The 15,937-nt window shown below is 45.1% G+C and overlaps 1 protein-coding gene across 1 annotated transcript in view; it reads left to right on the top strand.

The window, feature by feature from the left end:
• LOC126343191 (cholecystokinin receptor type A-like) overlaps positions 1–15,577 on the top strand; it is a 156,935-nt gene extending 141,358 nt beyond the window's left edge. Inside the window, exon 4 of the mRNA XM_050001919.1 lies at positions 11,445–15,577. Coding sequence (XP_049857876.1) covers positions 11,445–12,429 — 985 coding nt within the window. The 3' untranslated portion in view covers positions 12,430–15,577. The remainder of the gene's footprint in view (positions 1–11,444) is intronic.
• The last annotated feature ends 360 nt before the right edge of the window (positions 15,578–15,937 follow it).

Below are 15,937 nucleotides of genomic sequence, written 5' to 3'. Positions count from 1 at the left end.
GCGAAAAACAACAGTAGACGACAAGTTCAGTTCATTGGCAACCATCCTGATACTCAATCGACGGTCAGAGTCCAACAGTTGTCGCACACGAGCCACATTGTTGTCGGTTTTGCTGGTTGACGGCCGCCCAGAGCGTTGTTCGTCGTGAACCTCTTCCCGGCCTTCCTTAAAGGCCTTTAACCACCTCGAAACTTGTGAGTAGGACAGAGCAGAGTCCCCGTAAGCCTCACGAATCATTTTGTTAGTCTCCTCAAAAGATTTGTTCAGTTTAGCACAAAACTTAATCGCGTAACGTTGCTCGATCGTCGATTCCATTTTTTCCGTGACACGGTCGGCGCGCAGAGGTTTACAATAATAGACGTCCTGCCGCTTCCACAGCTCGGAGAGCACTGAAACCGGTTTCGCGGCAAAGCTTGGCGTCCCCCCCCACCTACTCCATGTGGCCCGCTCCCACTCCGACTACTAGGAGCGGCGCGGGAAATTCAATTGCATTACTTTCGGAACGTACCCTGTATGTGCAAAACAAACAACCAAACAATTAAAAAAAAAACAAAGAAGTCGTCGGGTCCTTGTTTGTCTAACATATTCATTCACGTTTCTTTCTCTAACAATGCTACCAATACTACCGCTAATCCTAGCGCCTACTGCGTCATTTATATACTGTACCAAGACTAGCGAACCGTAGTTTTGGTGGAGCAGAACTCTATTCCCGACCTTTGGGTAATGCTGTATCTCTGAACCACATCCAGAACTCTAGTGACAAACTTTCAGAGATTGTTTCAGGATATTTTCTGATTATTTTGGTATAAGGTATGCACGGTCTCCGGCTGCTCGTTACAGAGGTATTCGCTTGACTTGTTGCTCCAGTAACTGTACTGCGCTGAAAAAAGTGCCCAACAGTGCAAATGTCGACGGTATGCGCAGCGGGTCTTGTTTCCATTCGCTCACGGTCTGTAAGGCCCTTTTTTTTTATCTCGTTGGCTTCAAGTTTGCATTCAGTACTGCTCGGTCCTGTCTAGCACTTTGTTTTCCGGCAGTGTCGGTTGTGCTTTAATAGTGATACACATCAGTACTATGGATAGGCTTACGAATGAAGAGTTGGCCGATGTGCACCTCCTGTATGCGTTCGCCGAATTCAATGGAAGAATGGCATAACGCCATTGTCCTGAGTTGTTCCCAAGCTGACGGTAACCTCATCACAGTAGTTTCTCGGACAGGCGGTAACTGTGTTACTCTTTTTTGTTGCGAAGATATTTTCAACAAGGGTTATTGCAGTAACAAGCCGAATAAATCGTAACAACGTTACCTATTACTCTTTTGTGAGGCGTTGAAACACATGGGCCTCTTATACAAACATACTCAGAAGGTATCCCCGAACAACCTCTGAAAGTTTGTCGGTGGAGTTCTGGTTCACCCTGTATATGGACAGCTTTTTTTACAACAGTCGTTGTCTTCCTGTCCTCAGCTTCATGAAGGACCCTCGGATTCTTTGCTTGCATCCATCTTCTAGGTGGTCTGTTTATTTGGACACGACGCAAATATATGTATGAAGTGTTTCATAATTCATGTTATGCTCTTCTAGAGGTTGTAGAGGGGACTTAGTAGGTCAAGTTTGACGGTGGACCCCTTGTTCGGAAATGTCGTCCAACGACGCTACGGAGCGCCGGCGCCTCTAATGTAGATGTTATACGGAGATCCCGTCATGATGTCACAAACTATCAAGGGTGATGGATACATGTATCGGGTTGAGGTCTGGATCCCTGGTTCGGAAACGAACGAGTCGAAAGTTATAAGCGAAAATCATTCTCATACTTCTGAAAGTGGAATACAAGTACCGCTACTGCAGTTGCTAAGAATGTAGCATAGGCAACTTCCAGAGGTAGTATAATATGGACCAAGACAAGAACAAATGTGCAGTAAACATGGACATGCCGTAAGATTGGTTCCGTAGTGGTCGTGCGGTTCAGACTGAAGCGCCTAGAACCGCTCGGCCACAGCGGCCGGCATGCCGGAAGAACTAAGAGCACTTGTTAACCTTCCCTAGTGTGAAACACATCTGCTCTACTGAATAAGTGTTTATAGCTAGAAGGTATGCAATATATAGCCCATGTTTAATAGATAGTTTTTCTTGTTTTGGTCCGCACTGTCTCCTCTGAGAGTCGCATACCATACAGTCTTAGCAACAACAGTACCTGTACATGTATTCCACTGTCAGAAGTATCAAACCGGTTGTCCCTTTTTTACTTTCGACTCGTTTGTTTCCAAACCAGAGTCCGTTATCTCAAATTGATACATGTATCCATCATTATTGATAGTTTGTAACATCGTCACGGAATCATCGCGTGTTTATATGTATAGAGTCGCCGGCACCTATAAATTTGAAACTTTGTAGCGTCATTGGATGGCGTTTCCAAATATGGGTTCCTGTGTACAACATGATATACTAAGTCCCTTCTACAACCTCTAGAAGCATCTCTGTAACAGCACTACGGCTCCTTAACTTTTGTTTCAGTGCAGATGCACTAACTTCGTCCCAACTCCTACGAGAATCAATAATTTGCGAGTGCGGGACTAATGGACGAGGGACGTTGCATTGCAGTGTGCGATGAGTTTTGAATTTGAGTCGGACAAAAATCGTGCCCGATAGCCGAGGCGGTTAAGTCAAATGCCTTGGAGAAATGGAGCACCCAGCTTCGAGTCCCGGTCTGGCACAAATTTTCAACTTTCGACATAGCTTCACCTCAGTGTCCTGTGCGGCTGGAGGCCACAGATTCACACCCTTCCGTTTCCTATCCTCAATTTCACACAAATGTATGTACCAGCCGCGTCATCACTGGAGATGTCTGTTCTGTCGGACATGCTAATGACACAGTAGAACAGAATCTAAAATACGTGAAAAGGCCGCTTTGCGTACGTTATCTGTGTTTCAGATTCTTTGGAGAGGGTAAAAGTCGACTAATGCTATATTCGCGTGAGTAATTAGGCGGTTGAGGGGACATGTACAAAGTTGTCGAGTTGCAATCAAACATCCTATGGTTTCAAACATCCTATGCTTTCACGTTACATACTTGTATACCCGTAAAAGATAATATGTGTCAGTTAAAAGCAGTTTTCCTTGAGATTCATTGAGGAAAGTTTAACAAGGCTGCGGGCATGATTCACAAGTGAGATCACCCCGAACTCTGAACACACGGTATGACTCATCGTTATCTGTAGCAAGTGACACTTGGATGAGGAAGAGATACCTTGAAAGGACGGTGTACAGCCATTTCCAGATCACCGTGCCTGCTCTTATAGCGGCTCCACCTTTATGTTTATTCTACTCCCTATTGGTTTTGCAATTTTATTTGCTTATTCTAAGAAATGGACTGATTTGGTTCTTCCAGTGGGTACATATAATTAGCTTACCGTAAGGAGCACACAAGTTCACCATGTCTGGCGTGTGATCAGACTTATGACAGAAAAAGAATAATTATTTCATGTAGTTTACCGAGCGAGGTGGCGCAGTGGTTAGACACTGGACTCGCATTCGGGAGGACGACGGTTCAATCCCGCGTCCGGTCATACTGATTTAGGTTTTCCGTGATTTCCCTAAATCGCTCCAGGCAAATGCCGGGATGGTTCCTTTCAAACGGCACGGTCGACTTCCTTCCCAATCCTTCCCTAATCCGATGAGACCGATGACCTAGCTGTCTGGTCTCCTTCCCCAAAACAAACAACCAACTTCATGTAGTTTACGACAATGCGGGATCTTTTCGACTTGTGCGTCAATGTTCTTGCTTTTTTCTTCAAATAGGTTTGTAGTCACAGAAAGTTGAGTAGACCAGGTTCGGTTTACCAATAGCAGCAGACAATGATTACATCAAACTGTGCACAGTCTGAATGAAGAGAGGTCTGATCATGTCTGCTCACCTATCCAATGAGGCATCACTGAAGAGATGAAGGAATTCAAGACATTTGCTCCTACACCGTGACCTACACCTTGTGAATAGCTATAAACTACGTGGCAAATGATATTTTTGTACGGGATATTAGTTTCTTTCAGATAGAGTCACGTACGGAGCGTAGAAAGAATAACTTCTTTAATATCTCTGCGCAAACAATTACTAAACTAATTTTCGTGTTTACTGCCTGTGACTACTGACGCTGCTGTTCTTTGCAAATCGTCAATTTCCCCCATTAGTACGATCTGAAATGAATACACTTGTATTTCGGTAAATATTGTACTAGAGCTTTGTAAGTAATCTCGTTCATGCATGTTTAAGTGCAGTTTCACGACTAAGAAATTGAAACCCAGTATTTGATTCCATCACGGATGAGCACAAATTATCGTTACACTTCATATTGAACTGATGGCATCAGATGTTAAGTCACATAGTGCTCACAGCCATTTGAACCATTTGAACACTTCATATTCCCGTACATTGTTACTCCTAGATATTTTTATAGCGGGACTGATTCCAGCTGTTACTCATTAATCCTACAGTCGAAGGATACTACAGTTAAAGTTCATACTACAAAAGGTGCAGTGAATTGAAGTTAAAATTCAGACTTTCTGGAACTACTACCAGTGTCCTCAGCGCAAAGAAAAAGAAAAATCCAATTTTTATTTCCTCACGGTGGAAGTGATAACGAAACTAGAAAGCTTACGCTTAGTTTAACATAGCTCATGTGGCGAAAGCCTTATATCCGTGGTTGCCATAGCCCTTAAACATTAATCAGCTAGGGATCGGTTAGTGCAATTTTACTTTACTCTACGCTAACAACAAATCGTTAGTTTTTGCATCGGGTCAATATGTCGGCCATATCTCACTTGATGTTACCACAATATTTTATAGAGTAGTACTCCCTCATAGATAAGCCTACCATCCCCAGATGATATCTCCAATACCAATTAATCTTTGCATCTGGTTAATATCTCGGCCATGTCTCACTAGATGTTACCAGAATATTTGATCAAGTAACAGTTCCTTACAATTAAGCTTGTCGCCCCGGAAATATCTCCAACAGCAGTTAAAGTACCTCCTAAGTCACTACATAATGTGAAGGGGTACTTCATGATGGCAGCTATGGCCAATAGTGAGGAGAGGGAGTAGATACTCTGCTTTTTCTGTTCGCCGAAAGACGGGAGAATTTGCTGCTGATGAAAACAGCTGTGGACCAGAAGACGAAACGCCGGGCTGCAGTCAAAACACGCCACAGAGTCATTTCGTATGTAAATGTACCTCTTGTCAAATGCCTACATGCTACCTACTTCGATGCCATCCCTTGCGGCGTCTCGGTGAAACGACAGTGTCGCCTTGAAGTGTGTAACGCTATGATCTACACGATACGCAAACAAGGCAGATATAACTATCATTATAAATCCTTATCTCCGTGTCTTCATTTGTCTCCAGCATTAGCTTCATACTGAACCTGTTATAACTTACGCAGAAATGTCCATACACAGAGTAAATGAGAGAGGACGTGAGCTAGCTAACCTGTCACGTCTGATATAAAAAATTCAAAATGGCATAAAAGATCTGGGATATAACAACTAACCAACTAAACAAAATTATCAAGCAAAGCCAAGGGATCAAATTCTATAAGGTATCAAGTTTTGTCATATTTGGCCACATAAAGTGCTGCCGTTCAGTTCTACACTAAGGGGACAGAAGTCATGTGATACCAACTAACGCGTGTCTGTCCTCTATTTTCCGGTCATCGTCCAACACATCGACGTGGTATGGAATCAACAATATCGGTTCAGTTCGACCACAGGACCCAGTCCCTTCCATGTAAACACACCCGCAGCATTATGGAACCACAACCAGCTCGCTCAGCGCCTTGTTGACGACCGGGGTCCATGACTTCGTAGGGTCTGCGCAACACTCGAACGCTACCACCAGCTCTTACCAACTGAAATCGTGACTTTACTGACCAGGCCACGGTTTTCGAGTCGTCTAGCGTCCAACAGAGAAGCTAAGACCACATGGCTGCAGGAAAAATGTGAAGACACCGAAAAAGATATGATTGTCGGAAGGACAGACTCAGCATACAGGAAAGTCAAAACAACCTTTGGTGACATTAAAGCAACGGTGGTAACATTAAGAGTGCAACGGGAATTCCACTGTTAAATGCAGAGGAGAGAGCAGATAGGTGGGAAGAATACATTGAAAGCCTCTATGAGGGTGAAGATTTGTCTGATGTGATAGAAGAAGAAACAGGAGTCGATTTAGAAGAGATAGGGGATCCAGTATTAGAATCGGAATTTAAAAGAGCTTTGGAGGACTTACGGTCAAATAAGGCAGAAGGGATAGATAACATTCCATCAGAATTTCTAAAATCATTAGGGGAAGTGGCAACGAAACGACTATTCACGTTAGTGTGTAGAGTATATGAGTCTGGTGACATACCACCTGACTTTCGGAAAAGCATCATCCACACAATTCCGAAGACGGCAAGAGTTGACAAGTGCGAGAATTATCGCACAATCAGCTTAACAGCTCATGCATCGAAGCTGCTTACAAGAATAATATACAGAAGAATGGAAAAGAAAATTGAGAATGCGCTAGGTGACGATCAGTTTGGCTTTAGGAAAAGTAAAGGCACGAGAGAGGCAATTCTGACGTTACGGCTAATAATGGAAGCAAGGCTAAAGAAAAATCAAGACACGTTCATAGGATTTGTCGATCTGGAAAAAGCGTTCGACAATATAAAATGGTGCAAGCTGTTCAAGATTCTGAAAAAAGTAGGGGTAAGCTATAGGGAGAGACGGGTCATATACAATATGTACAACAACCAAGAGGGAATAATAGGAGTGGACGATCAAGAACGAAGTGCTCGTATTAAGAAGGGTGTAAGACAAGGCTGTAGCCTTTCGCCCCTAGTCTTTAATCTGTACATCGAGGAAGCAATGATGGAAATAAAAGAAAGGTTCAGGAGTGGAATTAAAATACAAGGTGAAAGGATATCAGTGATACGATTCGCTGATGACATTGCTATCTTGAGTGAAAGTGAAGAAGGATTATATGATCTGCTGAACGGAATGAACAGTCTAATGAGTACACAGTATGGTTTGAGAGTAAATCGGAGAAAGACGAAGGTAATGAGAAGTAGTAGAAATGAGAACAGCGAGAAACTTAACATCAGGATTGATGGTCAATGAAGTCAATGAAGTTAAGGAATTCTGCTACGTATGCAGTAAAATAACCAATGACGGACGGAGCAAGGAAGACATCAAAAGCAGACTCGCTATGGCAAAAAAGGCATTTCTGGCCAAGAGAAGTCTACTAATATCAAATACTGGCCTTAATTTGAGGAAGAAATTTCTGAGGATGTACGTTGGAGTACAGCATTGTATGGTAGTGAAACATGGACTGTGGGAAAACCGGAACAGAAGAGAATCGAATCATTTGAGATGTGGTGCTATAGACGAATGTTGAAAATTTGGTGGACTGATAAGGTAAGGAATGAGGAGGTTGTACGTAGAATCGGAGAGAAAAGGAATATGTGGAAAACACTGAAAAGGAGAAGGGACAGGATGATAGGACATCTGCTAAGACATGAGGGAATGACTTTCATGGTACTAGAGGGAGCTGTAGAGGGCAAAAACTGTAGAGGAAGACAGAGATTGGAATACGTCAAGCAAATAATTGAGGACGTAGGTTGCAAGAGCTACTCTGAGATGAAGAGGTTGGCACAGGAAAGGAATTCGTGGCGGGCCGCATCGAATCAGTCAGTAGACTGATGACCAAAAAAAAAAAAAGTGTTCAACTTATATGGTCTCGAGCCCACGATAGGCGCTGCAGCCGACGTCATGTAACGGCAAAGGCACTCACGTCGGTCGTCTGCTGCTGCTAACCCATTAGCAGCAAATTTCATCGCTCTGTCCTAACGGATACGTTCCTCGTGCATCCTACATTGATTTCGATGGTTATTTCACGAAGTGTTGCTTGTCTGTTAGCACTGACAACTCAACGCAGAGGCTGCTGCTCTCGGTCGTTAAGTGAAGGCCGCCGGCCACTGCGTTGTCCATAGGGAGAGCTAATTCCTGAAATTTAGTGTTCTCCGCACGCTCTTGACGCTGTGGATTTCGGAATAGTGACTTCCCTAACGATTTCCGAAATGGACTGTCCCATGCACCTAGCTCCAACTACCATTCCGCGTTCAGTGTCTGTTAATTACCGCCGCTCGTCCATAATCATGTCGGAAACCCTTCTGAGTACAAATGACAATTTCACCAGTGCACTGCTCTTTTATACCTTGTGTGCACGATACTACCGCCATCAGTGCATGAGCATATAGCTTTCCCATAATTTTTGTCAACTCAGAGAACAACAGGTCAAGTTGCATATATCGCTCCACTTGCCTTGTTGGCACCTGTGGAAACGGCTACGGACTGCGTTACGTGAATCCTTGTTCAAAATTTGCAGGCTACTCTTTTTGACAGCATGAGTCCTTATTCACTTGGAGTAGCAAGGTGGTGCAATGGTAAGACACTGAACCATCAAACGCATGGTGCTCAATTCAAATTAGGGTTTCCGTGTTTTCTATAAATCGATTGAGGTAAATACTGCAATGACTCCTTTGAAAAATTCAGGGCAGAGTTCCTTCACCAACCCGAAATTTCCCTCAAAGTCTATCTCGTCATCGACGGAACACTGATCCCTGATCTTCCTCCTGCTTTTTCAGTTAGGAGTCTCATGACTTTGGCGGCTCTGTGGTCTACTTCACGATATATTTTGAATGTCTGTCGCGATGCTAAGCTAATTTTGTTTGTATTTTTTGACGATGCCACTAAAGCTACATTCTATCAGGACATGATTTAAAACAGATCTGAAGATGTTCATTGCTGACTGTAACCGGTAATCTAAGGACCAAACAATTTTGTGATAATAAACGGGAAATAAGGAAGTTGGTTCAGCGGAATTGTTGACTTCATTTCGCGCTCAATATGTCTACGACTGACGCAGTATTCTTCAGGTACTGGCTGCTATACGTACAACTTGTTTGGTGGTCGAAATAAGGTGCATGAAATGGAATCAAAAACATGAGGAAACACATTAATTAACTGTCACACCAAGAAAACTTGAGTGGGGTGTTTATTTCCCAAAACAATTTTTTATTCTTCGTCTAGAATGCTTTAATTGAACAAAAGGAACGGTTTCGGTTCACATGATTGATCATCAGATTTGACTTCTCGTTTACAAGAGTAACCCGTTCAACTTAATAACAAAGTTTGAAACATCCCCTTAGAAAAAAATTATAAATGGCAGTGCTGGAAAACCTCTATGTAATTTGATTTTCAAACAGCTGGGCAAAACTGAACGTACTCAGACATTTCTCGCTTTACTTATTCTGATCATCACTAAACTGACACACAATATTTTTAGCGCAACGCAATCTGACTTTCAAAAATCCCTACAAAAGAATGGCCCTATATATAGATATAAAATCAGTTCATGACATCCAGTCTTACAAATTTCGTTTTCCTGACGGACACACGTCTAGATCGCTCGCTCTCAAAACTCAGCCATCTCTCTTTCGATATCCACCACTGCTGGCGCCTCACCTCCAACTGCACAACGCTACGGGATGTTCACACCCAACTGCCCAATACTACAATAGCAAATATTCTAACAATGCAAACCAGCCACAGACTGCACACAGCACAGTCAGTGATTTTCATACAGAGCGCTACGCGATGTTATCAACATAAAAACCTAAACAGCCCACTTACGAGTTTAATTCAGTTTTACTTTTTTATCCTACTAAGTATCATGCAAATTTCGCTGGTAATTTGGACGCATCACGATTCTTACCGATGCAGTCGAATATGATAATGATTGAAGTGAACCGAAACTGATGATTTTATAAAAGTATGATGACAACAAACCTGTTGTGCAACAAATGGTCTGAAACTTCCTGTCAGATTAAAACTGTGTGCCGGACCGAGACTCGAATTCTGGACCTTTGCCTATGGAGGGCAAGTGCTCTACCAACTGAGCTACCCAAACACGACTCACGCCCCGTCCTCACACCTCTACTTCTGCCAGTACCTGGTCTCCTACCTTTCAAACTTTACAGAAGCTCTCCTGCGAACCTTGCAGAACTAGCCCTCCTGAAAGAAAGGATATCGCGGAGACATGGCTTAGCCACAGCCTGGGAGTTGTTTCTAGAATGAAATTTTGACTCTACCGCGGAGTGTGCGCTGATATGAAACTTCCTGGCAGATTCAAACTTTGTGGCGGACCGAGACTCGAACTCGGGACTTTTCCCTTTGGCGAGCAAGTGGTCTAGCAACTGAGCCCCCTCCTCACAGCTTTACTTCCGCCAGTACCTCGTCTCCTACCCTCGAAACTTTACGTGTCTCAGTCCGGCACACAGTTTTAATCTGCCAGGAGAGTTTGATATCAGCGAACATTCCGCTGCAGAGTGAAAATCGCATTCTGAAATTTTTTTATTGTTCGTCTACGTTCCTTTAATTGAATAAAATGAGCGGTTTCGGTTCAAATGATTGATTATCAGTTTTGACTTCTCGCTTACAAGAGTAAACGGTTCAACTTAAAAAAATTTAATTCAGTTTTATTTTTTTTTATACTGCAAAAGTAGCGTGCAAATTTTGCTAGTAAGTTCGACGTATCACTTTTGTAACCGATGCAATCAAATCTGATAATGAATGAGATTTCCATTCTGCAGCGGAGTGTACGCTGTTACGGGACTTCCTGGCAGATTAAAACTGTGTGCCGGACCGAGACTCGAACTCGGGGCCTTTGCCTTTCACGGGCAAGTGCTCTACCATCTGAGCTACCCAAGCACGACTCACGCCTCGTCCTGACAGCTCAGTTTGGATGGTAGGAGACGAGATACTGGCAGAAGTAAAGCTGTGAGGAAGGGGCGTGAGTCGTGCTTGGGTAGCTCAGTTGGTAGAGCATTTGCCGCGAAAGGCAAAGGTCGCGAGTTCGAGTCTCGGTCCAGCACACAGTTTTAATCTGATAGGGAGTTTCAGACCACTTGTTCACACCAGGTTTATTGTCATCATCTATCTACCCATAACGTTTATAAAATCGTCACTTTCGGTTCACTTCAATCATTATCAGATTCGATTGCATCGGTTACAAACGTGGTGCGTCCAAATTACCAGCGAAACTTGCATGATACTTAGCAGGATAACAAAGTAAAACTGAATGAAACTTGTGAGTCGTGCTTGGATAGAGCATTTGCCCGTAGAAGGCAAAGGTCCCGAGATCGAGTCTCGGTCCGGCACACAGTTTTAATCAGCCAGTAAGTTTCAAATCTGATAGTGATTGAAGTCAATGGAAACTGTTCATTTACAAAAAAAGGGCAGCAAAAAAATCTGTTCTGCAACAAGTGATCTTCTCGCAACTGCTGTGAGCGTACTGTGCCAATGTCTGCACTGATTACTTTGCAAGTGGCTCACGCCTGTCCTCGTCGTGCTGCAGGTTCAGAGAGCAGCCGGTGGAGGCGGAGAGCGGGGAGCAGCTGTCGGTGTGCACGCTGGTGTTCCCGCGCTCGGACACGGTCAACCTGTCGCTGTGCTTCACGGTGCCGGTGCTGATCGTGGCCTGCCTGCTCCCCATGGGCCTCCTCGTCTACCACTACCAGCGCATCTTCAACAAGCTGCTGGCCTCCCGCAGCCGCTGGGCCGTGCCGTGCGTCGCCAGCTCCGGCGGCGGTGGCGGCGGGGGCGTCAACGTGGCGCCCGACTGCGACTCGTCGGGCACCCCCACCGCCACCAACAACAACAATAACAACAACAGCAGCAGCGCGCAGGCGCTGCGGCGCGACAGCGACCTGAGCTTCGTGGGCAGCCTGGTGATGCCGTGGGCGCGCAAGGTGTCGGGCGCGAGCCAGGCGTCGGGCGGCGGCGTGGGCGGGCACCAGGCGCGCGCCGGCTCGCTGTCGCAGCACGAGGAGCTGCGCCTCAGCAAGCACCTGCGCGTCGTGCGCGTGCTGCTCCTCAACGTGTTGGTCGTGCTGCTCATGTGGCTGCCCATCACCGTCATCATGTTCCTCATCTACGTGGACGGCAGCCGCCCCAACGAGGACACCGCCTTCTTCCTGCGCTCGCACCACTTCGTCTGGTCGCTGCTCGTCGCGCTGCTCAACACCGTGGTGAACCCGCTGCTGTACGGCGTCCTCTCCGAGAACTTCCGCGCCTGCTTCGCCAGGATGTGGCTGGGCGGCCGCGGCCGGCGCCGGCGGCAGCGCGAGCTGATGCGCGGCTGCGGGGGCGGCGGGGGCGGCGGCGGCTGCGGCGGCAGCAAGTCCAACGCCGCGGACGCCTTCGGCGGCATCGCCAACCGGACGCCCAGCAGCGGCCGCGCCAACGGCTACGTCACCGCCTCGGGTGCCAAGTTCGCCAAGAAGATGAGCGGGTGCAGCATCGGCTCGGTGCTGGAGCTGCCTAGCGGGCAGATGGTCTGAGTTCTGTGCTGTTCGCACCGCTGGTGTAGCATCTCCAACGCACTGTCGGCGAAATCTCCGAACTTGTCCCTCTCTGTAGACGTGTCGGAAATAGCCGTCATATAAAGGGCCTACCACGGAGGCTTTGTGCATAATAGAGTTCTAAGCACGAACGAGGTGCAATTATCATTTCAGTGGCCTCGCTTAGCTCAGGATATAGGTACTTTCGAACTGTGAAGCTGAAAGCCGCCTTCTCCTTCTACGCAGTGACACAGCATAACTCTGACTGCGCCAGTTCTCTACGAAAAATAGGTGTAGCACAAGCAGGACATATTCTATGCTCCAAATGTATTGTGTTTGCGGCCACCTCGAATGAAATCTGTCATTCATTATTTGTGTCTGTAAGGGAGAAAGCAGGGAAAGAAACTAATTTTTAATTGCTAGTCATCGATAGGCTGGAGCTCAAAAGAGGCAAGTATCCAGATGAGATTTAAACCCGGCACAGAATTTCAATGTGACGTCAGTTTCGGTCGGATGTGCTCACATCTCACTCTCGTTCTTCCTAGTCGGGGAAAAATCTAAAACTTACTTCATGGAATTTTGTTTCTTCTTGCACAAACGTGTTTGAAAATCATGTTGCACCAAGTTCCGGTTAAGAGTTACCAAAAAGTCGAGATACTGTGTGAGGTAAGGGAGAGGCGGTCAGTTTCTCATTAAATCTTCTACGCTGGCATTGTCAACTTACAGCAACATCTACCGATCTTTTACATCGTAAGCCGACACTACATGCTGCCATACAGATTTAATCACCTACTGCGCTGTTACATTTGCGCTGTGCCGCACTTCAATTAACTGAGCTGTAAATACTAGAGAGAGAATCTGCGAGAAACGTGCCTTTGGAACGGTGAATAGACTGAATTCAAATTCAGAATAAAATGATTCTCCACGGCAGAAAAGTGTTTGTTGTTTCTTGATGCACAATCCGCCGAAGTTTCAGGCAGCCTCATAGGACATTATTACAAAGGCGAAGTAATGACAATTTCTAGCAGATGTTGTGCGATAGGGCGAGGTTTAGTTCGCACTGTCACCACAAATCAAGTTTAAAAATCAACTGTAGTTGAAAAATGCGGCTGAGAAGCAGCTCCGGCGTAATCTTTCACAGCCCATATTGTTGAACGAATGTCACCGAATGACACCTGTTTATCGGATAGTGCCGTAGAAAAGAATAAATTTAGCAATTCGGCGTAGAGAGTAAGTACTCAAGCCGCTATAATTGCATTTGAGAGTGTCTGGTTTGATATGGACTTTCAGTTACCCATATACATTCCGTGCTTTCCATTAACCGTTTGAGGCAAATTATCGGACGGTGCCTTTAAAAAGAGGCGACAGATACAATTCTCTCTACTTTTACAATTCGGGCTTGTACTCTGTCTCTAGCGAGCTCGGCACGATACACAACCAGTTCAGCAAAAGCGTTACTATAGGAGTTATCTGCAGGCCTAAATATTTGATTACGCGCTCCCGGCGCTTAGTTCCAGTCCTTCTGCCTTCGGCGCCATCTCATACCAGCTTGTGATACTAACGATGTCCACGGGTGTTTACTTCCGATGCCGCAACGCAAACGCGCGCAGAAGAGGTCCGATCGCCGGAGAGAGTAAGTGGAGAGCAAGAGCGTGGTATCCCGACCTTCGTCAGCGCTGCGCGTCTATAATTAGCCGCTCTGTGGCTTTCTGCCGGACGAGAAGACGCCGTAAAACGGCGGACGCCCACGACAACACAAGCGCCGCCGACTGGAGCGTCGGCTTGCAGCTCAGGGAACCCTCGTTCTGCCGGTGCACGCGACAACTGGCGTGGCGGCAGAAGTGGCGACGCAGAAGACCAAAAATACCGGAGGCTTCTCTTAGGCTCGAAGTCGCGCAGAAGGACACGCGCCGCTCGTCGCGGAGCGACCTCTGTTTCACTCGATAGAGCGCCACGCTGCAGGTGGCTTCAGTCCATTAAAGTCGCCCTGCACTGAAAGTCACGTCACGTAACCTCAGCGGTCTCTTCTCTCTCCCGCCTCAACTACCAGAGGCCGCATTTACGACATGCATCCGATGTTGCGCTCCACCCCCGATACATATTTCTTGCGGGAATCTACGTGACATACTGCGTGCTTCACATCTCTGTGGACACATTTTCTGCTGTCTTCAGTGGACAAGGGGGAAACATTTCGAACAGGTCACTCCAGTGAAGGACTTTTCCTAATTTCCTGCGAGTGCTCTCAGAAGATGGGTGAAGCTCTACCACGTAAAAAAAGTTTTGTTGTACTGATAGTGTGAGACAATGCTGTCCTTAGTAACTACCACCCCACACAGAAGAGTATGACAAAGTTTTCGCACTGGGGACACTGTGATAGCCAACTCATTACTAAAAGCCACAGTTACAACGTGGCAGAATCGTTTCGACAAAGTGCCAACTCTGTAAAAATGCAAGATTTATTGGCGCCGAGCATTCGTACAAGGCTTTTTCTCACTTTGGTATGATCGTAAATATTCAGCAAGAATAACGAAAAGTCTCTTGATATAATAGAACATGGCGTTCATGCAGTCAACAATAACTCGATATTCTACACATCAAAAGTAGTTTACGTAATCGCACCTAAAAGTGTTCGATTTAATAGACCACACATGAAATATTATGTAAGGTGTTGCACATCATATTACGGTAGGACTGTAGTGGCACTGTTCCTCATCGTGACTGTACAATGCTCGAATTCCGTTTAACGGGCTCAACAGCGCTCAGTGACGCTTTTAGTGTGAAACAGTTTCTTTACTGTAAAATACAACAGTTTTCCTAATACCAAGAATGGGGTGAATATTTCAGAGTAAAGTATCTCAGTTTCCTGCAACACAACAGTATTATAACTGCTTATTTAAGTTTTCTTGTGGACTGCAGTATACCAAAGAGATTCGTTACTACTTAAATTATAGTATTTCCAATGTTACCTGTATAGTTCTATCAATTACGTCGCAGAAGTCTGAATATATAGTCCACTATGTATTCCATTGTCTACTATAATCACGAATATATATGAAAGAGTTTATCATACCTCTACACACTCAAGTAACTGTACGTACATACAATTGTATTTTATGTCAATTTTTATAATAAAATCCTCAAGAATAGATTTTTGGTTACTTATGTATACTATACTGCCTTTCCTGTACTCATAAATAAGACGATAAAATTTTAAAAAATAGGTAGATACGAACTTAGCCAGTGGGAGGTGATAAATGAGAGTAAAAGTAATGCCCAAATAATTTGAAAATGACACCGAGGAGATTGTGTCACCTGTGAAGCTGCTTCATTTTCAGTACTTCGTTAAGGACATAACTTACAACAGCAAAGGAAATGTACACCATTTGAAAAATATTTCAATGCAACTGTACTTTCGTGTTACACAAACTACGTTGATAAACTGTCCATCGCCGTATTTGAGTGATCAGCGCGGCTCATTACTACACAGAGGACCCGTTTGCGATTCCCG

Source organism: Schistocerca gregaria, chromosome 1 (genome assembly GCF_023897955.1).
Source record: "Schistocerca gregaria isolate iqSchGreg1 chromosome 1, iqSchGreg1.2, whole genome shotgun sequence".
NCBI classification, from domain to species: domain Eukaryota; kingdom Metazoa; phylum Arthropoda; class Insecta; order Orthoptera; family Acrididae; genus Schistocerca; species Schistocerca gregaria.
Note: the sequence above shows the minus strand (reverse complement) of the source record. Positions and strands in the feature narration are given on the sequence as shown.